Genomic DNA, 24,829 nt, shown 5'->3' with positions numbered 1-24,829 from the left:
TCTCCTGCAAGGCAGCTAGGACGATATTCACCCAAAACATATGTTCGATCACTTTTTTTGTTCCTTGAACAAGTATTTAACTGCAGTCACTGATGGTGATTTCCGCTTTCATCTCGTCACACAGCTACCAATCCAAAAGCAAGAAGCGAACCACTGTAAGATCCGGAAATTTTTACACCTTGAGTTGCATTACCTGGTAGCAAACAATTAGCTACTCGTTCAGTTCGGTCTCTAGAGACTATTATTAGTTGAACTGCGGTCTTGTGGATGCTGAGCTATAGGAAATTATGCCCAGGTTTATAGAGACCAGATATAAACTATTTTATCAAAAGTATGTGGAGACCCAAATGTAATGTGGAAGTGACCACTAATTGTCACAAGAGCTGGACCTACCAGTGAAAAACGAGGTGGTTATCATTGTGTTGTCAGCAGAGAAGCGGTGACAAGAGAATGGGTTGTTCAGGAGAGCTCAGTGAGTTCGAACATGTACTGGTGACTTGAAATCACCTTGAACCGTGAATTTACTTTCAAAACTTTTTCTTAAGAATTTACCTTATTCACTAGCGATTCATCAAGAACATTAACACATTTAATCACAGTCTGTGAGCGTGGAAGTAGTTGCCATGGAGTAACTGATGAAACCAAAATGAAATTGCTTTTAACAAATTGGAATTTTATTCCTAAAATGTTTTTTTTTTTATTTTAAGCAAAAAGTACCCTCTAAATATCAAGTTACAATTTATTCAGGGGCAGAAAGAAACAAATTTTTGAGTGTAGAGATTTAGGGCTGAGAACCCCGCCGCTCCCTTTTGACATGGCCGTAGTCAAGACTGCTCACAACAGCCTCTGAAAGACTACACTGGTGCAAAACTAAAACACACCAGATTACCTTAAAGTAAAAGTTTTAACAATTCACACAAGCACATAAACTGTGCACCCCGTAGGAGGGATGTAAATGGTACAAAACACTAAAATTAAAGGATTAACTTGCCACCGCAGGTGCAACATGATTTTAACTTCTAAGAAAAGTCTTATGGTGGAAGGGTGGCAACTTTATATACTAAAATGATCATTTAAATAAAAGCCTATGAAATGCAATCTTACATAAAATTATACAAGTTTGGCCAAACATGCTCTACAGTACACATATACCGCCTCTCAAGATGATGGGCAAGATAGAAACATATTTCAGGAATTAGGCCGTTACACTCCAGGCAATAAATTCGTTAACACACCAAATCCGACAAACATGACAGAGGCAGCTATTAACGTATGGTAGATTGATAGCGAGATTACCGAACAACCCGAACTGCAGGTTGCTCTAACCCACCCCTACTCCACAAGGGAAAAAAAAACGGACCACCCAATTCATAAATAACCACCTTCCTGCAGGTGGGCAAATGATAAGAATAGCGGGACGACCCCAAAACAAAGCAGCTGATGACCTCACCAAGAAAACAAGTAGAATTTAACAAGTAAATTAAACAACATATCACCAATCACTTAACTTCTAATAAACTGCGATTTCTCGAGAAGACCTGGCGTAGCACCCCCAAATCGCTCTCACGAACCGTCCGCTGCCAGCCGCTTCAACGGACGCAGGAAGGCGCGCCGATCTCCCATCTCACGGCGTCGCAGCTCGCCCCGGCCAGACCTATGTCGTGGTTTCGCTCCTGTTGCTCTCGTGTCGGCCGCGAAGCCACTACCCCTCGCTGTACGGCGCGGCCCACTAGAATCACGTGGCGACCTCACATGCGCCGACGCTCAAGACGGACAAGTCATCTTATGTCTCAGTGCGCGACCGACCAACCGATCGATCCAACCGACAATGACCACTGCCTGAACAAACTCGAGCAGACTGGCGGCCTAACGCGCAGACTCAGATGCAGGAACTCAGCCCCCGACCGGGCGACCACTCGTTGAGTTCCCTTAGTGGCGGAGTGGAAAGACTCTCATTTATCTGGCTTTAAAGATCGATCCGAACGACAGACATACAAGGACTCCGAACGAGAGACAGACACTAACTGCCTAACAAATGCGGACGAGAGACAGACTAGCAAGCTGGGGACAAGAGACTGACCCAGACTGACCGACTGGCGAGCTCATAGCGTCCCTCAAATGCACGTGAACGGGCAAACTTTCCCACCAGAGGGAGACACCAAAGCTGCGATTGCCACAATGGCGCCACCGCCAGAAACGGAGGGTGACTACTTCACACTACTCGCTGCGGCGCGCTCTTCAAAACAGCAATTTTAACCACGGCTCACACCTGAATGACAAATCCAGCAGTTCCTGTCAGATCACCGAAGTTAAGTTCTGTGAGGCTTGGCTAGCACTTGGATGGATCACCATCCGGGTCTGCCGAGTCCTGTTGGCAAGTGGGCCGCACTCACCCCTTGTGAGGCCAATGGAGGTGTTACCTGACTGAGGTAGCGGCTCCGATCACAAAAACTGGTGACGGCCAGGAGAGCAGTGTGCTTGGACTACATGCCTATCCGTATCTCCATCTGGTGACGCCTAAGCGCTGAGGATGACACGGCGGCCGGTCAGCACCGTTGGGTCTTCAAGGCCTGTTTGGACAGTGCATGTATGTACGAGGGCAGTTCAATAAGTAATGCAACACATTTTTTTTCTGAAACAGGGGTTGTTTTATTCAGCATTGAAATACACCAGCTTATTCCCCAATCTTTTAGCTACACAACACTATTTTTCAACGTAATCTCCATTCAATGCTACGGCCTTACGCCACCTTGAAATGAGGGCCTGTATGCCTGCACGGTACCATTCCACTGGTCGATGTCGGAGCCAACGTCGTACTGCATCAATAACTTCTTCATCATCCGCGTAGTGCCTCCCACGGATTGCGTCCTTCATTGGGCCAAACATATGGAAATCCGACGGTGCGAGATCGGGGCTGTAGGGTGCATGAGGAAGAACAGTCCACTGAAGTTTTGTGAGCTCCTCTCGGGTGCGAAGACTTGTGTGAGGTCTTGCGTTGTCATGAAGAAGGAGAAGTTCGTTCAGATTTTTGTGCCTACGAACACGCTGAAGTCGTTTCTTCAATTTCTGGAGAGTAGCACAATACACTCCAGAGTTGATCGTTTAACCATGGGGAAGGACATCGAACAGAATAACCCCTTCAGCGTCCCAGAAGACTGTAACCATGACTTTACCGGCGGGGGGTATGGCTTTAAACTTTTTCTTGGGAGTGGGTGTGGCGCCACTCCATTGATTGCCGTTTTGTTTCAGGTTCGAAGTGATGAACTCATATTTCATCGCCTGTAACAATCTTTTACAAGAAATTTCACCCTCAGCCACATGACGAGCAAGCAATTCCGCACAGATGGTTCTCCTTTGCTCTTTATGGTGTTCGGTTAGACAACGAGGGACCCAGCGGGAACAAACCTTTGAATATCCCAACTGGTGAACAATTGTGACAGCACTACCAACAGAGATGTCAAGTTGAGCTCTGAGTTGTTTGATGGTGATCCGTCGATCATCTCGAACGAGTGTGTTCGCACGCTCCGCCATTGCAGGAGTCACAGCTGTGCACGGCCGGCCCGCACGCGGGAGATCAGACAGTCTTGCTTGACCTTGCGGCGATGATGACACACGTTTTGCCCAACGACTCACCGTGCTTTTGTCCACTGCCAGATCACCGTAGACATTCTGCAGGCGCCTATGAATATCTGAGATGCCCTGGTTATCCGCCAAAAGAAACTCGATCACTGCCCGTTGTTTGCAACGCACATCCGTTACAGACGCCATTTTAACAGCTCCGTACAGCGCTGCCACCTGTCGGAAGTCAATGAAACTATATGAGACGAAGCGGGAATGTTTGAAAATATTCCACAAGAAATTTCCGGTTTTTTTAACCAAAATTGGCCGAGAAAAAAAATGTCTTGCATTACTTATTGAACTGCCCTCGTATTTATGAATGACAAATGCATTAGGACATTTCAACCCTTTCGAAGCCTGCCAAGTCGACTGTTTGTGATGTGATTGTGAAGTGGAACCACGAAGTAACAACCACAGCCGACCCAAGACCAGCAGACCTCATGTACTTGGTTGTAACAAATCGCATGAAATCAGCAGAAGGTTTCACTTGTGAATTCCAAAGTGCTACGAGCAGTCCTTCTTGCACTATGACTGCTGCGTAAGGAGTTAAAAAATGGAGCAGAATGGTCAAGCGGTTCCTCATAAGCCTCATATTTCTGTAATTAGTACTGACACTTTCGGTGGTGTAAAGAGCGAAGCTACTGGACAGCAAATGACTGGAAATGAGGTTTCTGGATTGATGAATCACGCTGTACCCTGTGGCAATTCGATGGAAAGCTTTAGGTTTATTGAACACCTGGAGAACGTTACACGCCATCATGAGCTGTGCCAACAGTGAAGCACACAGTGTGTGATGCTCCCATATAAGGGTTGTTTTCACTGTTAGGACATAGACCAGTCATTGTGCTTAAATGCAGAAGGACTTGAACAGATTTTACAGCATTGTGTACTTTTGAGGAACAGTTCAGAGACGGTGACTTGTATCAGTGTGACAATGCACCGTGTCATAAATCGTACCCCTGAGGTAACTGCCTGTTGATAATAACATTTATGGAAAGGACTGTCTCGAGCAGAGGCCCGCCCTCAACTCAGCAGAAAACCTTTGGGAGGAGCTGGAACATAAAATTGATTCCAGACCCCACTGTCCAACATCACTACCTTCTCATGTTTTGGGCCTTGGGGATGAATGGGTTGCCAATCCTCCACAGACATACCATTAAGAGCATCCCCCACTGGATTCAGGCCATCATAAAAATTAAGAATGGGCACATGTCTTACTAACCTCCATCGGACTGAAATTCTTCCAGTCCATATGTGGCATAAAAGCAAACCAGTGCTTAACAGTATTGGTTAAAGACAGTCTTGGTTGCAATTTTAGTTTTTTATTTTTCAACGATGCGTTTAAGCTTATTTAGGCATCTTCAGGTTATCTAAATAGAAAACAGAGAACAAATACATCTATTTAAGAATCGCCATCGCGTTGTGCAGACTTGGATAACCTGTAAGCATGTATAAACAGATCAACTATTGAAAATATAAACATATCACCTATTGAAAGAGCAAATACCTTAATATAGTATTTCTTAAGCATCCTTTAGTCAGTGTAGCCAAAGGACATCGTCGAATATATCAGGCCAGCATCGCCTTCGTTAAACTAAGTAAAAACTAGAAATATAAAATAGTGAAATCATTACCTTTTCTAGACGGACGCGAGATTCACCAAGATCTGCATAACGCGTTCCCGTTCACAGGAGCGAGTAACAGAGTAAGATGGGGGCTCAGGTAGTAAGCATAATGCGCCACAGCGTCGTGTGCCAGTACTGAAGACTAATACAGAATCACCTCAAGAGGTGGCGCTGCGACGCAGCAATGATTAAAAATGAGAGATCGTAAACTGGATATATATACCCACTAAAGCTTTATAAATGTAATGCACATAAAACATTGATACGTTGGAATTACTAGGGGCAACACCTGTGCATAACTTATCCTAAAATTCTGACGAAGTAAAGTATAAATGAAGGAGGTAAATTTAAAATGAGAAAACAAGGTGTATTGCCGGCCAGAGTGGCCGAGCGGTTCTAGGCGCTACAGTCTGGAACCGCGCGACAGCTACGGTCGCAGGTTCGAATCCTGCCTCGGGCATGGATGTGTATGATGTCCTTAGGTTAGTTAGGTTTAAGTAGTTCTAAGCTAGGGGACTGATGACCACAGAAGTTAAGTCCCATAGTGCTCAGAGCCAGCCAAACAAGGTGTATTATACAACACACAGATGCAGTACATAAACAGATTTTTCGTATCATATACCACTAGAACGAGATCATCAAAAACACGGGACCGTAATTTCAAATAAAGAGGCCGCCCATGTAACACTCAATACTGCGTCATGTATTCGACGATGCCCTTTGGCTACACTGACTAAAGGATGCTTAGGAAATACTAAATTAAGGTATTTGCTCTTTCAATAGGTGATATGTTTATATTTTCAATAGGTGATCTGTTTATACATGCTTACAGGTTATCCAAGTCTGCACAACGCGATCGCGATTCTTAAACACATGTATTTGTTCTCTGTTTTCTATTTAGATAACCTGAAGATGCCTAAATAAGGCGAAACGCGTCGTTGAAAAATAAAAAAAAATAAAATTGCAACCAAGACTGTTTTTAACCAATACTCCATAGGATTTATGCTTGATAGTTCAGAGCTGTCTCACTTTGGAGGTGATGGAGCTGCTGTCATGTGCATTGAAGTAGTGGTCTCTTGGATGGACACCTGTAGGACCCCATGCCCAGCAGGAGATTTCAGGAGATTAGATGTACCTTATGGACTGCATAGTTGATGCTTCACAGATCTGAGTTGTCCCAATTCAGAGCTGATGATGCTTCTGATGCCGGCATTCTGATAGTAGTGTCCAATGCGGTGAGCTACAAGGAACCCATGGCCATCTGGAGGTTTGTAGAGATGAGATGTATGCCTGCTGGACTACAGGGTTTGGCACTACACGGATCAGAGCCGTTCCACTTTGCAGGTGACGGCGCTGCTGTCGCTGACCGAGGGCGCCCACTTCGCCAGTTCGGGCCTGCTGTACGTCAGCGAGAAGCTGAGGCTGGGGCCGCACGGGGCCACTTCTCTGGTCGTCAGGGTAGTTGTCACCAGCCCGGGCGTCAAGAACATGACAGGTGCGTACCTCCACCTCTCTGCTCCAGCACACTGCTCTGCACCCACTTCATTACAGGCCCCCTGCTAGCTACTTTAGTTCACACTCGTGACAGCCACTGGTAGGGTAATTCAAAGTGAAACGAAGGTTCCGGATTGATAAATCTAGGAAGCACTATACAGGGTGGTCCATTGATAGTGACTGGGCCAAATATGTCACGAAATAAGCGTCAAACGAAAAAACTATAAAGAACGAAACTTGTCTAGCTTGAAGGGGGAAACCAGATGGCGCTATGGTTTGCCGGCTAGATGGCGCTGCCATAGGTCAAACGGATATCAACTGCGATTTTTTTTTTAAATAGGAACCCACATTCACATATTCGTGTAGTACGTAAAGAAATATGAATGTTTTAGTTGGACCACTTTTTTCGCTTTGTGATAGATAGCGCTGTAATAGTCATAAACATATGGCTCACAATTTCAGACAAATAGTTGGTAACAGATACATTTTTTAAATTAAAATAAAGAACGTACGTACGTTTGAAGATTTTATTTCGGTTATTCCAATGTGATACATGTACCTTTGTGAACTTATCATTTCTGAGAACGCATGCTTTTACAGCGTGATTACCTGTAAATACCACATGAATACAATAAATGCTCAAAATGATGTCCGTCAACCTCAATGCATTTGGCAATACGTGTAACGACATTCCTCTCAATAGCGACTAGTTGGCCTTCCGTAATGTTCGCATTTGCATTGACAATGCGCTGACGCATGTTGTCAGGCGTTGTCGGTGGATCACGATAGCAAATATCCTTCACCTTTCCCGTTAGAAAGAAATCAGGGGACGTCAGATCCGGTGAACGTGCGGGCCATGGTATGGTGTTTTGACGACCAGTCCACCTGCCATGAAATATGCTATTCAATACCGCTTCAACCGCACGACATCCATCATGTTGGAAGTACATCGCCATTCTGTCATGCAGTGAAACGTCTTGTAATAACATCGGTAGAACATTATGTAGGAAATCAGCATACATTGCACCATTTAGATTGCCATCGATAAAATGGGGGCCAATTATCCTTCCTCCCGTAATGCCGCAGCATACATTAACCCACCAACGTCGCTGATGTTCCACTTGTCGCAGCCCTCGTGGATTTCCGTTGCCCAATAGTGCATATTATGCCGGTTTCCGTTACCGCTGTTTGTGAATGACCCCTCGTCGTTAAATAGAAAGCGTGCAAAAAATGTGTCACGTTCCGTAATTTCTCTTGTGCCCAGTGGCAGAACTGTACACGATGTTCAAAGTCGTCGAAATTGCAGTTCCTGGTGCATAGAAATATGGTACAGGTGCAATCGATGTTTATGTAGCATTCTCAACACCGACGTTTTTGAGATTCCCGATTCTCGCGTGATTTGTCTGCTACTGATGTGCAGATTAGCCACGACAGTACCTAAAACACCCACTTGGGCATCATCATTTATTGCAGGTCGTGGTTGACGTTTCACATGTGGCCGAATACTTTCTCTTTCCTTAAATATCGTAACTATCCGGCGAACGGTGCGGACACTTGGATGATGTCGTCCAGGATACCGAGCAGCACACATAGCACACGCCCGTTGGGCATTTTGAACACAGCACATACATCAACACGATATCGACCTTTTCCGCAATTGGTAAACGGTCCATTGTAACACGGGTAATCTATCACGAAGCAAATACTGTCCACACTGGTGGAATGTAACGTGATACCACGTACTTATACGCTTGTGACTATTACAGCGCCATCTATCATAAACCGATAAAAGTGGTCCAACTAAAACATTCATATTTCTTTGCGTACTACACGAGTATGTAATAAAAAATGAGGGTTCCTATTTCAAAAAACGCAGTTGATATCCGTTTGACCTGTGGCAGCGCCATCTAGCGGGCCAACCATAGCGCCATCTGGTTTCCCCCTTCAAGCAAGACGAGTTTCGTTCTTTGTAGTTTTTTCGGTTGATGCTTTTTTCGTGAGATATTTGGCCCAGCCACTATCAATGGACTGCCCTGTATATTGCACGTTTCTATCACATAGGTGAACAGTGAAATAAATTTAAATACCTTTCAGTGCTCAAAGGCTGCTTTTCCAGTCACATTTACATCACATTCCCTAAACTGATCTAAACAAAGATTTCGTTTTAGAAAGTAAGCAAAGGTTTCATTTTAGTAATTAACAAGTGCCAACTGTAGCAAATTTCATACAACATTACTAGAAATTATTACTTCTTTTTACTCAAATGAAAGTATATGGTTCTGGAAACTTTTTCAAGTCTCAGACATGCAAATATGTAGACAGAAGTAACAAATGACAATTTGTACCAAGTCTAGGATTCAGAACCAGGTCTCCTCCTCACTGGGCAGATGTGGTAACCACTACCCCACTCTAGAGCACTGGTTCTGTGCAACTGGATGAACTATCTACTCTGCATCCCTCCTTGATCCAGATTCTCATTCACCCCTCAGCCCACTTGGTATTCCTCCTAAACTCGAGCAGCATTATAAAGACTCTCCAACTGTATTCGAATAGCACCTCAGTATCGAAATAAACGAGGATCATGCCAGAAACCTAGGCATAGATTTGAGGAGGGAAGCATGCTAAGGTAGTCCAAGCAGTTGTGCAAAGCCAGCAGGAGGCCTGTGTTCAAGTCCCGGCCTTGGCACAAATTTTTGCTCGTCACTTCAGTCTGCTATATACACGATTTTTATTATTCGTATATTAACTTGGTGTGTGTGTGTGTGTGTGTGTGTGTGTGTGTGTGTGTGTGTGTGTGTGTGTGTGTCAGCCTTTGTTTTTGGGGGTGGAGGTGGGGAAAGGCTGCTCAAGATTCCTAAAACAATTAGTGCTTTCCTTATTGATTGAGGTAAATCAACCTGATGTAGTTATAATCATCTGATATGCATAATGGAATGACATATAAATATGGCTGGTTACAGTGGTTTGTTCTTTCAACTGATATTCATTATGGTCTCGATCAAACCCACTACAATAATATTGGAAGACTACATAGCCACTATATGGTAGCATGTGTAGTGCAGACATGGGCTTAGACATAGAGAAGACAGGAATCAGGGAACCTTTTTCACAAGAGCCTCTCCTGCATTCGAAATGAGCAACTGGCGACCCTACCAGGAAACTCTGTGTCTCACTTCTACGTTAGTTCCTCTATCCTGCAGTGGAAGTGTCTGGATATGGTGGAGACTCGTGCAGGGACACCGGGGGCGGCAATGGCACGTCTCCAGCGCACAGTGGGGGCAGCACAGGGAGCAGAAGTGCGCTGTCTGCCTCTGTGACACGCTCAGCTAGCACGCTGGTCACGCCAGAGGGGCTCCGCCGGACAACCACCGACAGCGCCTACTTCTGCGCCAATGGTCAGTAACACATTGATTTCATGCTTTTTTCTGCTTAGATGTGATCAGACATGACTTCAGCTTGCTGTGCCTACCTCTTCATCTCACTTCTAATCATATCAGTCTAGCTTATTTTCCACATCTTTCTAAAGCGTGTGGTGTTTTTTCCTTTTTTAAAAATATTTATATTTTGATTAATTTATTATTAACTCGTCAATATTCAGAAATCTGTTGTGAGTTTTGCACCACTTCTTGGTGGAAAGAGCAAAGGCTTTTCAAACACTTAAGTACTGTATGTGATAGTTTATAAGTCACCTGAAGTCGTGTGCAGAAGGCGTAGCATTCTCAAGATAAAGAACAGAGTTCGCATTGCCACTTAATTTATTTGTGTCATGATCATGTTCGATCACGACCGGATATGAGACATAGCAACTACCAACAGGGAAACCGAAGGGACCAGACAGAGCTGGAAATTTTTTTTGCTTTACTACACCACATACTAAAAGAAGTTGGATTTAAATCATGAACAAGGTAAATAGGAATGCGCCTTCTGCCTTAACTACGGCGTTTGCCGACATGCAATCGGCCCCTGGTAGCTGTATGAAAACTATAAAAACACCGTTATTTCTGTTACCATTAATTGGAGATGGGTAGCACAGAAATACTTTAAGTAATAAGCAGGCACTATAGCATTTGAGAGCACAATAACCAATTTAATTACCTTAGTCAGTATTGATAACAATAGGCTCCGTACATTTCAATTTTATATCTTTCTGGCTGTTTGCTTAAATAAAGTCCTTTAACATTTTCGATATTTCATCTTAGCTGCACACATAAATCCTTACGTAGCACTGCACAATATTAATATTTTGTAATAACTAATTAGTGATTGCAGACCACGCCACATACGTGTCCGCCGTCTTTAAAAAATATCACGACTGTGATAACAGAAGAGGATTACAATTCTTCAACTGTCAAAAAATAAGAAACACATAGTATCTCTATTGATACAATTTATGAACAATTCGTGTTCTGCGCAGTGGCGCGTAAGATATTGTTTGAAATATCAGGTGGTCGCTGCTCAGCTTTTATGAGCCTGCATGGTTAGATCATCGAATGTGAGTTTATTTAAGATGTCGAAACAGATACAATCACTACTTCTATAACGCTGCAATTTACATCGTATCCTGTTTCCCCAAAGTCCATGGTTCAGTTCCATAACCTGCTGTGCTCCAGATATACATTCTCCCTCAAGTTAAGGCTGATGTTTGGTGCTTATAAACTCGTACTTCTTATTCGCCAGAAATATCCTATTTTGCCTGTTCTAGTCTGCTTCTTATTTTCTCCTTATTTCAACGATCATGTCTTATTTTCCTTCCAAGGTACCAGCATTCCTTCACTTCAACAACCAAATGGCCATCAAGTTTTATATTATGTTTATCGCTAATTTCATTTCTGCCACATCTCGTTACTTTCGTCTTTCTTCAGATTAAGCTAAATCCATATCGTGTAGTCATTACACTGTTCTATCCATTCAACAGATTCTTTAATTCTTCTTGGCTTTCGTTGAGGAAAGCAATATCATCAGCAAATCTTATCACTGACATCCTTTCACACTGAATTTTAATGCCTTTGCTGAACCTTTCTTTTATTTTAGAATATTGGTTCTTCAGAGTGTATACCGGTAAAAGTGAAAGTCTCTATCCCTTCCATGCCTTTTAAGCCGAATACATCGTTCTTGGTCTATTACTGCCTCTTGGTTTTTGTACATACCGCATAGCATTCGCCTTTCCCATTAACTTACACCAACTTTTCTGGGAATTTCGAACATCTTCCATCATTTTTCATTGTCGAACGCTTCTGCCAGGTCGACAGATTCTGCACAATTGTCTCGATTTTTCTTAATTCATGGTTCCATTAACAAGAGCTGCCTCTCTAGGACCAATGCCTTTCCTAAAGCCAAGCTGATCGTCATCCAATAATTCCTTAGCTATCTGTTTTGTATATTATTCTTGTCATAAAGTTGAATGCATGAGAACTTGCCGATTATTCGATAGGTCTCTCTCTTATCTACCCTTACTATCTTCAGGACTGTTTGGATGATATTTCTGCGAATGTTTGATAGTATATCTTCAAACAAAAAGACACTACATACCAAACTGAATAGCCGCTTTGATGTCACTTTCGCTAACGATTTTTGAAATTCCAAATGATCTATGTCTTCTACCTTGTTTGAGAGCGAGTCTTCCAAACCTCTAACTCTAATACTAGATCCCTCATGTCTTCCATAACGACTCCCATTTCCTCTTGAGTCACCTCAACAGAACTTTTCTCCCATTCATAGAGGTCTTCAATGTACTCCTCCATTTATCCAGTCTCTCGTCTGCATTTAACAGTGGAATTTCTCTTGCGCTATTAACGTTGATGTCTTTTCTTTTCATTTCACCGAAGATTACTTTCAATTTTGTATACAGGGTGGTCCATAGATCGTGACCGGGCCAAATATCTCACGAAATAAGCGTCAAACGAAAAAACTACAAAGAACGGAACTTGTCTAGCTGGAAGGGGAAACCAGATGGCGCTATGGTTGGCCCGCTAGATGGCGCTGCCATAGGTCAAACGGATATCAACTGCATTTTTTAAAATACGAACCCCCATGTTTTATTACATATTCGTGTAGTACATAAAGAAATATGAATGTTTTACTTGGAGCACTTTTTTGGCTTTGTGGTAGATGGCGCTGTAATAGTCACAAACGTGTAAGTACGTGGTATGACGTAACATTCCGCCAGTGCACACGGTATTTGCTTCGTGATACATTACCCGTGTTAAAATGGAGCGTTTACCAATTGCGGAAAAGGTCGATATCGTGTTGATGTATGGCTATTGTGATCAAAATGCACAACGGGCGTGTGCTATATATATGCTGCTTGGTATCCTGTACGACATCCTCAGGAATGACAACTTCACAAAGGTACATGTATCACATTGGAACAACAGAAATAAAATGTTCAAACGTACCTACGTTCTGTATTTTAAGAAACCTTCCTGTTACCAACTGTTTGTCGAAAATTCTCAGCAATATGTTTGTGAATATTACAGCACCATCTGTCACAAAGCGAAAGAAGTGGTCCAACTAAAACATTCATATTTCTTTACGTACTACACGAATATGTAATAAAAAATGAGGGTTCCTATTTAAAAAAACGCAGTTGATATCCGTTTGACCTATGGCAGCGCCATCTAGCGGGCCAGCTATAGCGCCATCTGGTTTCTCCCTTCAAGCTAGACGAGTTTCGTTCTTTGTAATTTTTTCGTTTGATGCTTATTTCGTGAAATATTTCGCCCAGTTACTATCAATGGACGACCCTGTATAACAAACTGAATGAATCTGGCATACAAAAATGGAGAAATGAGTTTATCAATGGCATATTACATTTAATGAACAGACCAATTGTAACACCCCACCCATCACTTGTCTGGCTTTGGCGTGTGTTCACCCCAGCTAATTGACTAACAGATCAACAGAGAGTGCAAAACTGCCGCAATATTGGGTAATGCAAAGAAAGTAATAAGGCCCTGTGACTCCTGATTGAACTGTGGTGGCAATGTTGACATTAATAGATTCAGAATCGATCCCTTTTTAATTAAAAAGGTGTGCACATTGTTGTTATATTCAGCTATTGAACACCAGATGCAAATGTTGACCATAAAATTAATTAAGAAAGTGATCTGGGGTTTCAACTACTTGACTGAAAACAGATGTAGTCGATTAGCACAAATTTATTTTAACTTACGACCTTCAATCATCACATTACATGACTCTCCTAACAGGCAGTGGGAATAAATTGCGTTTACATGGAGTAAACCGCGATAAATCAAAATAAATTCCTATCGACTGACCCAGGCGTAATGCGAAGTGCAAGAAAAATTCTACAATACATGGCCCATGAAACCCTCATGGAAACTTTGCCGACGTGATCCAACAAATTAATCAGTGGCCTAACTCAAGCCAGAGCAGGCACAATATCACCGAATTCAGCATGACGAGGCGGCGTCGTTGTGTGGATGTCGGCCGACCTTGTGGTGCTGCAAGGCTGTGCTCATCTATTCACTCCTAGCTATCTTGCTCAGTACATAGCTGAACGAAAACTTTCTATCTTCAAGTTCAATGGTTCTGTTTGCTAAGTCATAAACTGCCGAGATGCTCACTCTCTCTCAGGCAAGCTGAGTAAAGAACGCCAAGTCCGCACTCTAGGCAAGCTAGGAATGGAAGACCTCTACAGAGTCTTCTCCCAGTCTGCTCTTCGCCTCAGTTTCCCTTCCAGCAAAATCACTTACGCCAATTGCAGAGCAATACCTGCTCTGGGAAGTGAACAAATTCCCACGAAATTTCCTTTTCTCTCAACTTCTGCTATTTAGCTCCTCCCAGGCCACCTGTCACGGTTAGTGTCTGCACAAAACACCAATTTTTCTGAAATTCTGACTCCCAGGAGAGTACTTCAAATTCCTTGGTCCTATGTTCCCATCGGAGGCCGGCGTATTTCATTCTGTCGCTCTTCACCTGATTTACTTCCGACTCTCCGGACCGTGAATTCAGCGTGAAGTTGCTATAGTCACAAACACACACATTTCAGCCTTTGTTGACCGCTCCACCGTAGCTTTGCGTGGCTTTCTCGCATGTTTCACTGAAAATGGGACAACGGACATTTATCAACAGGCGTACAAGTTTTCTGTCTGCTTCCCGGTTCACCAGCATGGGGTTAACCACCTCTTCACTGTCACTCATCTTAAGGCAGCTGGAGGCCGTGCCCTGTTACTGCTTTCTCAGTGTTTGAGCCACCCTAAGCTGCCTATTGTCGCTTCCTTTCGCCACTCCCCAGCCACACGCCGCCACATGGCCACGGTCAGGTCTGAATATTTCTGTGGGATAAACTAGCCTCCAGTAAATCGACGCATTTCCACAAAGTTTTCATGTGGCGTGAATTACTTTAAAACCATCAACCAACATAAATTGTTCCAATATGTCCATACTATACCCTCTACAAGATGCATTGTGCCTTGTCAGTCATTTTTGTACAGCCCTACTGTTCGCTCAACGTGAGTTACGTGATTTTTAATGACTTCATGTAAGCGGCATAGTTCTTGCCATCTTACACTATACCTGCTGAAAGGAACTCTGACAATGCATCACAGAGATCTAGAAAGAGCAACAGTTGTTCACCAATAATGTTGGAATAAGCATGTACATCTTCATGGCTACTCTGCAGTGCAGCTGACACTTAAAAGCCTGGCAGAGGGTCTTGGAACCACTTCAGGCTTTCTGTAGCAGTTCCTTTACTTTACTGCAATGATCATTTCCCCCTATGTAGGTTGGCAACAATAAAATATTTTCTCACCCAGAAGAGTGGTTCATATTTACAGTAACCTGAATGGGTGTTGACATATAACGGATACATGTCAACAGCTGATACTCACGTGCACCTCGCACTCTTTCAGAGAAACTGGTGGTGTCTACTCTGGAGGACTTCCAGCCAGAGTGGCTGCCAGCTCCGCGGAACCGCGCCGGCGTCGTACTGGAAGTGCGAGCGGCGGCGCCGGGGGCGGACCAGGAGCGCGGGGGCGGCGCTGGGGGCGCAGTTGGCAGTGGGGGTGGAGACACGCCCCCGCAGCCGGCCGCCATGGTGCTGCTGTCTTCCGGTAGAGGTGCCGGGCCCGACTCCTACCTGCTGGCTCTGGGAGACGTCTCGTGGCTCACCAGAGGGCCGCACGGTACGTGGCATAGCACGCTGCACTGCTCCAGCACAGCACAGCTACATTGGTTCCTATAGCACGTGATGTTGATGGTATAGGGGCCATGTACGTGGGGACTTTAGAATATACACTCATGTTCAGGAAAAAAAAAAAAAAGTAAATGAAACAACAAGTTCTCTGTTACCAGTCACCGTTTTATTTATTTCCACGACGCGTTTCGAAGGTTTAAACCTCCATCATCGGGTGGATTTACATTAGTTACTATTACATTTGTGTGTGACTTGTGTTACGATTTTTGGAGGAACCTGGGGCACTGCCTAGTGGAGAAACAAGACACTATTTCAGAATATGGTTTAGGATTATTTTTGACAAAAATGTCTAATGGTAAACATTAAATAAGTAAACCAGAGTACCTCCAGTGGTCACAGGTTCCTTTTGCTGTCGTAACACATCACATGTATACTGCCACATTTGTAAACAAATATGGCGTCTGCAATCAGCTGGGTGCAAGGTTCGTATAGCAGAAGAGAAGACATAATCGCAAAGTGCGAAGAATATACATCATAACAACATTATTACAGAATAATTGTTTAAAGCATTTGGAGGTGTTTGTTTTGAGGTGTCGAATATATGTGTGTGTACTTCAGGTGGTATATAAATTCAATTTTGACAAGTTAAAACAGCAAAAGTTGCCAAGAGTACAAGAGATTGACCTCATTCACAGTTAATTCATCACACCAACAACTTGTACCCCTTGTCAGCTTAAAACTGTATGTACATCAACTACTGGCACAATGTATATCTATCTGCATATTTTATAGCATTAACCAATGTATTACCCCAACCTTTAGGCAGCTAATATGTGCAACATGTAATCTTAAGACTCTGTGCCAAGTAAATATTTGCTCTCATATAATCACTCTTTCCTCCCTCCCTCTATCTCTCTCTCTCTCTCTCTCCCTCTCTCTCTCTCTCTCTCTCACACACACACACACACACTTTCTCTCTCTCTTCCTCTCCTTCTGCCTCCAGCCCCTCACATCTGTTTATTAATCCCAATCAAAGAGTGTCATCTATGTATGATTTTACTGCTGTAGCCAATATGATCATTGTAATTCAAGTCTGTAACATCTAACCTAATTGTTATTAACAAGTATGAAGTTTAAGCCATTTTTGACATTTCACCTGATTGTATAAATGAGTACGAATGTTAAGCTGTTTTAACTTGTCAAAATTGGATTTATATACCACCTGAAGTACACACACATATATTCGACACCTCAAAACAAACACCTCCATATGCTTTAAACAATTATTCTGTAATAATGTTGTTATGATGTATATTCTTCGCACTTTGCGGTTATGTCTTCTCTTCTGCTATACGAACCTTGCACCCTGCTGATTGCAGACGCCATATTTGTTTACAAATGTGGCAGTATACATGTGATGTGCTACGACAGCAAAAGGAACCTGTGACCACTGGAGGTACTCTGGTTTACTTATTTAATGTTTACCATTAGACATTTTTGTCAAAAATAATCCTAAACCATATTCTGAAATAGTGTCTTGTTTCTCCACTAGGCAGTGCCACTAGTTCCTCCAAAAATCTTAACACAACACACACACAAATGTAATAGTAACTAATGTAAATCCACCCGATGATGGAGGTTCAAACCTTCGAAACGCGTCGTGGGAATAAATAAAACGGTGACTGGTAACAGTGAACTTGTTTCATTTAATGTCAGTAACAGTCACGGTAAAGCCTAACCTAAAAATGTTCGCATTCAAAAAAAAAAAAGAATACTTTCAGCAACTAGAGGCAGGACGTTAACGTTCACAGGAGATGTACAGAAGTACTGGCTGATCAAAAAGTCAGTATAAATTTGAAAACTTAATAAACCACGGAATAATGTAGATAGAGAGGTGAAAATTGACACAAATGCTTGGAATGACATGGGGTTTTATTAGAACCAAACAAATACAAAAGTTCACAAAATGTCCGGCAGATGGCGCTGGAAAGCAAAACGTCAGTGACTGCGCATGACAATCGTGTATAAAAGGAGCTGTAATGAGAGAGAGAATCAGATGCGCCAGCAGTCGCAGCATGTTGACGTTACCTGAAAAGGCGCTTTTAGTGAAGCTGTATTATCAGAAAAGGGGAATGTGCCAGTTCAGCGTTACGATCCTATAGCCATAGGAAGGGGATTCGAACAGGTTAGGTCCGTTGACAAATGCGGCGAGAACGATTTCGAAGTTCGAAGCCACGGGTTGTTTAGACGATAGACCCCGTAGTGGCCGACCGAGCACAAGGCGTAATGCAGATGAGACAGTTCAGAAAGAAATGGAGACTGTAGCGGTTTCGTCTATGCACGGGGAAATCAGCGCTCGTGCAGTCGCACGTCGCACCGGCATTCCATACAGTATTGTTTGGTTGGCACTGAGGCCTACCCTCCGATGCTATCTGTACAAAATCCATCAGCATCATGAACTTTTACATGGCGATTTAGTGAAGCGGAGGGCATTTGCGGTGTGGGCGTTTCAAAAGATGGCGGAAGATGACGAGTGGTTGAGTAACGTGTTGTGGACCGACGAAGCTCATTTCACGCTCCGAAAGTCTGTCAACGCCCACAGCTGCAGAATATGGGCTAACGAAAATCCTAGAACTGTCGTGGAAACTCCACTGCACGACGAGAAAGTCACGGTATGGGTTGGATTTACCACATCTACCGTTATCAGGCCTTTTTTCTTCGTGGAAATGCGTGATTCTGGTTTTGTAACTGCTACCGTGACGGGTGAGAGGTACGCCGATATGTTACAGAATCGCATCATCCCCAGCCTGGCTGATAAACACCTGCTGCAACGTAAGAGGTTTATGCAGGATGGCGCTCCACCCCATATTGCTAGAAGCGTGAAAGATCTCTTGCGCGCGTCGTTTGGTGTGCTCAGCCGCCACTTTCGTCATGCTTGGCCTCCCAGGTCCCCAGACCTCAGTCCGTGCGATTATTGGCTTTTGGGTTACCTGAAGTCGAAAGTGTATCGTGATCGACCGACATCTCTAGGGATGCTGAAAGACAACATCCGACGCCAATGCCTCACAATAGCTCCGGATGTGCTTTACAGTGCTGTTCACGACATTATTCCTCGACTACAGCTATTGTTGAGGAATGATGGGGGATATATTGAGCTTTTTCTGTAAAGAACATCATGTTTGTTTTGTCTTACTTTGTTATGATAATTATTGCTATTCTGATCAGATGAAGCGCCATCTGTCGGACTTTTTTGAACTTTTGTATTTTTTTTTTTTTTGGTTCTAATAAAACCCCATGTCATTCCAAGCATATGTGTCAATTTGTACATCTCTATCTACATTATTCCGTGATTTATTCAGTTTTCAAATTTATAGTGACTTTTTGATCACCCAGTATGTTCTGTAGAAGTGACTAACATCTGAAACATATCGGACCGCAGGTACAACGTCAACATCGATATAGCGGTGCAGCACCACGTACCAGTAAAATGTGCCTGTGGCTGTCGTCGTCGCTGTAAACCAAAGGTAATGGATCATTCAGATTTGAGCAGACGTGCTGGATGCCTCGCAGTTGTATGTGCAAACTGTACCACGAAATTAGTGAGTTTGAAAGAGGGTGCATTATTAGCATGAGAGCATGTGATGCATCGATCCTGGAAATTGCTGCCCTTGTGGGACAAAGTGTTTTGGCAGTGTATCAGGTGTATGCAGATTGGTTCACAGGAGGACGTAGAACATGAAGAGGTGGGTCAGGTCGCACCAACCAGACCACCCCAAGAGAAGATCGACACCTTATCCAAATGGCTTTGCAAGACAGATCTGCCTTCTCCTTTGCAGTGTAACAGTGTAACACATTGTCCACTATCAGAGGTGTCAGTCCATTGCCGTTTTGAGTGGCATGAGTTACCTGTGCGTTGTCCACATCTCCACGTACCTTTGGCGAATGTGTAGAAACATACACTACTGGCCATTAAAATTGCTACACCAAGAAGAAATGCAGATGATAAACGAGTATTCATTGGACAAATATATTATAATAGAACTGACATGTGATTACGTTCTCACGCACTTTGGGTACATAGATCCTGAGAAATCAGTACCCAGAACAGTCACCTCTGGGCGTAATAACGGCCTTCATACGCCTGGGCATTGAGTCAAACAGAGCTTGGATGGCGCGTACAGGTACAGCTGCCCATCCAGCTTCAACACGATACCACAGTTCATCAACAGTAGTGACTGGCGTATTGTGACGAGCCAGTTGCACGGCTACCATTGAACGGACGTTTTCATTTGGTCAGAGATCTGGAGAATGTGCTGGCCAGGGCAGCAGTCAAACATTTTCTGTGGCCGGAAAGGCTCGTACAGCACCTGCAACATGCGGTCGTGCATTATCCTGCTGAAATGTAGGGTTTCGCAGGGATCGAATGAAGGGTAGAGCCACGGGTAGTAACACATCTGAAATGTAACGTCCGCTGTTCAAAGTGCCGTCATTGCGAACAAGAGGTGACAGAGACGTGTAACCAATGGCACCCGATACCATCACGCCTGGTGATACATGACGAATACACGCTTCCAATGTGCGTTCACCGCGATGACGACAAACACGGATGCGACCACCATGATGCTGTAAACAGAACCTGGATTCATCCGAAAAAAATGACTTTTTGCCATTCGTGCACCCACGTTCGTCGTTGAGTACACCATCGCAGGCGCTCCTCTCTGTAATGCAGCGTCGAGGGTAACCGCAGCCACGGTCTCCGAGCTGATGATCCATGCTACTACAAACGTCGTCGAACTGTTCGTGCCGATGGTTGTTGTCTTGGAAACGTCCCATCTGTTGACTCAGTGATCGAGACATGGCTGCACGATCCGTTACAGTCATGCAGATAAGATGCCTGTCATCTCGACTGCTAGTGATACGAGGCCGTTGGGACCCAGCACGGCGTTCCGTATTACCCTCCTGAACCCACCGATTCCATATTCTGCTAACAGTCGTTGGATCTCGAGCAACGCGAGCAGCAATGTCACGATACGATGAACTTCAATCACGATGGGCTACAATCCGACCTTTATCAAAGTCGGAAACGTGATGGTACGCATTTCTGCTCCTAACACGAGGCATCACAACAACGTATCACCAGGCAACGCCGGTCAACTGCTGTTCGTGTATGAGAAATGGGTTGGAAACTTTCCTCATGTCAGCACGTTGTAGGTGTCGCCACCGGCGCCAACGTTTTGTGAATGCTCTGAAAAGCTAATCATTTGCATATCACAGCATCTTCTTCCTGTCGGTTAAATTTCACGTCTGTAGCACGTCATCTTCGTGGTGTAGCAATTTTAATGGCCAGTAGTGTGCTAGGCAGCAATGATGCATGGAGCGGCATCACTGGGGCCAGGATTTTCTTTGAAAATGTGGCCGCACTTCGGTTCGGTGCACATAGGGGGAGTGGCATCACAGTGACTCCATTGGCATCAAGACATACAGTGCCAACTCAAGGCCTTCTCACATGGCGACCTATTGGGTACAACTACACATCGCAGTTGGAGTGTGCCTAGGGCACTGTGACCAGTATGACGTACATGAATGACACGCTCTGAACCGTAGCCATACATTTTCTGCACAATATCCCAGACGCAGTTTTTCAGCAAGATAGTGCACGACCACTTGCTGCTGCACGAACACGTGCCTTCTTGTTGTCACAGGATGTGAGCCTCCTCGCCAGTTGTAAATGTTTGGAATATGGTGAAATGACAGCTGCAGTGCTGTGACCCAGTGCGTATCACCACAGACGAACTTTGGAACCAGGTGGATGCAGCATGGATGGCTATACCACACGACACAATTCACACCTTATACGCATCAGTGCCATCACACATGGACCAAGTTATCAGGACACATGCTGAACTTAGGTGATTAAAATGCTAATCACTTCTGCAGAACATGCTAATGTAAACGTCCTGTGAATTGAGCACTCTATCTCTAGTCGTTCAAGATGTTATATTCTTGAAACTTCCTGGCAGATTAAAACTGTGTGCCGGACCGAGACTCGAAATCGGGACCTTTGCCTTTCGCGGGCAAGTGCTCTACCAACTGAACTAGCCAAGCACTACTCATGCCCGGTCCTCACAGCTTTACTTCTGCCAGTACCTCGTCTCCCACCTTCCAAACTTTACAGAAGCTCTCCTGCGAACCTTGCAGAACTACCACTCCTGAAAGAAAGGATACTGCGGAGACATGGCTTAGCCACAGCCTGGGGGATGTTTCCAGAATGAGATTTTCACTCTGCAGCGGGGTGTGCGATGATTTGAAACTTCCTGGCAGATTAAAACTGTGTGCCCGAACGAGACTCGAAGTCTAGTGCTAGAGCACTTGCCCGCGAAAAGCAAAGGTCCCGAGTTCGAGTCTCGGTCGGGCACACAGTTTTAATCTGCCAGGAAGTTTCATATCAGCGCACACTCCGCTGCAGAGTGAAAATATCGTTCTGTTATATTCTTTTTGAGCACAAGTGTGCTTCCGTACGGTGTTGACCTACCACAGGACGCCAATAGTACACTGTAAGTGCCCAGAGTGGAAGTGGAAGCCCGATATGACAACAAGCGATGGTGCTCAAATACGGACTGATGAGGTGATGGACCTCACATGATTCTTTCCAGTCCAGTGTAGAAACCTGATGGTACAGGCTCCATCTTTTATGACACCAATATTAGTCTGAAAATATTATAACAATGACAGCTTTAATGACTCTCTTTCAAACTCTGAAGGTGGCAGGGGTAAAATACAGGGAGCGAAAGGCTATTTACAATTTGTACAGAAACCAGATGGCAGTTATAACAGTCGAGGGACATGAAAGGGAAGCAGTGGTTGGTAAGGGAGTGAGACAGGGTTGTAGCCTCCCCCTGATGTTATTCAATCTGTATATTGAGCAAGCAGTAAAGGAAACTTTTGTGTTGGCAGAAGAGCCAACACCGTGTTACTCGTGGAGGCCGAAATGCACGCGTTTTAGCTCACGCAGGCTGGCGTGAGGAGGGAAGAACTATACTGACGTGAGGTCTGGAACATGACAAGGAATGAGAATTCAGAAAGTGGACGAAATTAGTTTGATACTTAACTTTAATCCATTAATGATGAACGTCGCTCTTGACGGTACATGATTCACAATATTATCTGTTCAGAATACATTCTTGAAGTCATTATAGTAACTGAATATAGCGCCTTGCTAGGCCGTAGCAAATGACGTAGCTGAAGGCTATGCTAAAATGTCGTCTCTGCAAATGAAAGCGTATGTAGACAGTGAACCATCGCTAGCGGTCGGCTGTACAACTGGGGCGAGTGCTAGGAAGTCTCTCTAGACCTGCCGTGTGGCGGCGCTCGGTCTGCAATCACTGATAGTGGCGACACGCTTGTCCGGCGTGTACTAACGGACCGCGGCCGATTTAAAGGCTACCACCAAGCAAGTGTGGTGTCTGGCGGTGACACCACAGAAACAAAAGAAAAATTCAGAGTAGGTATTAAAATCCATGGAGAAAAAATAAAAACGTTGAGGCTCGCCGATGACATTGTAATTCTGTTAGAGACAGCAAAGGACTTGGAAGAGCAGTTCAACGGAATGGATACCGTCTTGAAAGGAGGATATAAGATGAACATCAACAAAAGCAAAACGAGGATAATGGAATGTAGTCGAATTAAGTGGGGTGATGCGGAGGGAATTAGATTAGGAAATCAGACACTTAAAGTAGTAAAGGAGTTTTGCTATTTGGGGAGCAAATAACTCATGATTGTCGAAGTAGAGAGGATATAAAATGTAGATTGGCAATGGCAAGGAAAGCGTTTCTGAAGAAGAGAAATTTGTTAACATCGAGTATAGATTCAAGTGTCAGGAAGTCGTTTCTGAATGTATTTGTGTCGAGTGTAGCCGTGTATGGAAGTGAAACGTGGACGATAAATAGTTTGGACAAGAAAGGAATAGAAGCTTTCGAAGTGTGGTGCTACAGAAGAATGCTGAAGATTATACGGGTAGATCACATAACTAATGAAGAGGTATTGAATAGAATCGGGGAGAAGAGGAGTTTACGGCACAACTGACTAGAAGAAGGGATCGGTTGGTAGGACATGTTCTGAGGCATCAAGGGATCACCAATTTAGTACTGGAGGGCAGCGTGGAGGGTAAAAATCGTAGAGGGAGACCAAGAGATGACTACACTAAACAGATTCAGAAGGATGTAGGTTGTAGTAGGCACTGGGAGATGAAGAAGCTTGCACAAGATAGAGTAGCCTGGAGAGCTGCATCAAACCAGTCTCTGGACTGAAGACCACGACAACAACAACTTCATTGACTTACCTTATATCATACAAAGCTTTGCTTCAGGACTCGTACATAACATGAAGTTAAATTGACCAGAAGAATTGTTTTGAAAAGACTTTCGTACAGGTGGAATATCATTTCGTGCTCACCTCACACCATCTCCCACAGAAATAAGTTGACTTTTCTTGTGTCTTCGCTAACACATTTAAAAAGAAACCTGTATGTAGTTATTGCCACAGTGGTAACATCAGTTCCCGTCAGATGATGGAAGTTAAGCGCTGTTGGCTGGGCTAGCTCTTGGATGGGTGACCATCCGACCTGCCGAGCGCTGTTGGCAAGCGGCGTGCACTCAACCCTGGTGAGGCAAACTGAGGAGCTACTTGATAGAGAAGTAGCGGCTCCGGTCTCGTAAACTGAGTTTGGGTCGGGAGAGTGGTGTGTTAACCACATGCCCCTCCATATCCGCATCCAGTGACGCCTGTGGGCTGAGGATGACACGGTGACCAGTCGGTACCGTTGAGCCTTCCAAGCCTGTTCGGATGGAGTTTAGTTTCGTTAGTTATTGGTCGATTTGGGGGAGGGATCAAACAGCAAGGTCTTCGGTCCCATCAGATTACAGAGGAGGGACCATCC

At 44.2% G+C, this 24,829-nt stretch overlaps 1 protein-coding gene across 1 annotated transcript in view; it reads left to right on the top strand.

Annotated features, from left to right (window-relative positions):
- The window catches only part of LOC126427975 (C3 and PZP-like alpha-2-macroglobulin domain-containing protein 8), an 829,074-nt gene that overhangs the window by 676,274 nt on the left and 127,971 nt on the right, over positions 1-24,829 (top strand). The window contains exons 14-16 of the mRNA XM_050089861.1: positions 6,588-6,738; positions 9,938-10,132; positions 15,611-15,883. Of these exons, the coding sequence (XP_049945818.1) occupies positions 6,588-6,738; positions 9,938-10,132; positions 15,611-15,883 (619 nt within the window). The remainder of the gene's footprint in view (positions 1-6,587; positions 6,739-9,937; positions 10,133-15,610; positions 15,884-24,829) is intronic.

This window comes from Schistocerca serialis, chromosome 12, assembly GCF_023864345.2.
Source record: "Schistocerca serialis cubense isolate TAMUIC-IGC-003099 chromosome 12, iqSchSeri2.2, whole genome shotgun sequence".
Taxonomy (NCBI): Eukaryota; Metazoa; Arthropoda; class Insecta; order Orthoptera; family Acrididae; genus Schistocerca; species Schistocerca serialis.
This window is presented reverse-complemented; position numbering and strand designations above follow the sequence as displayed.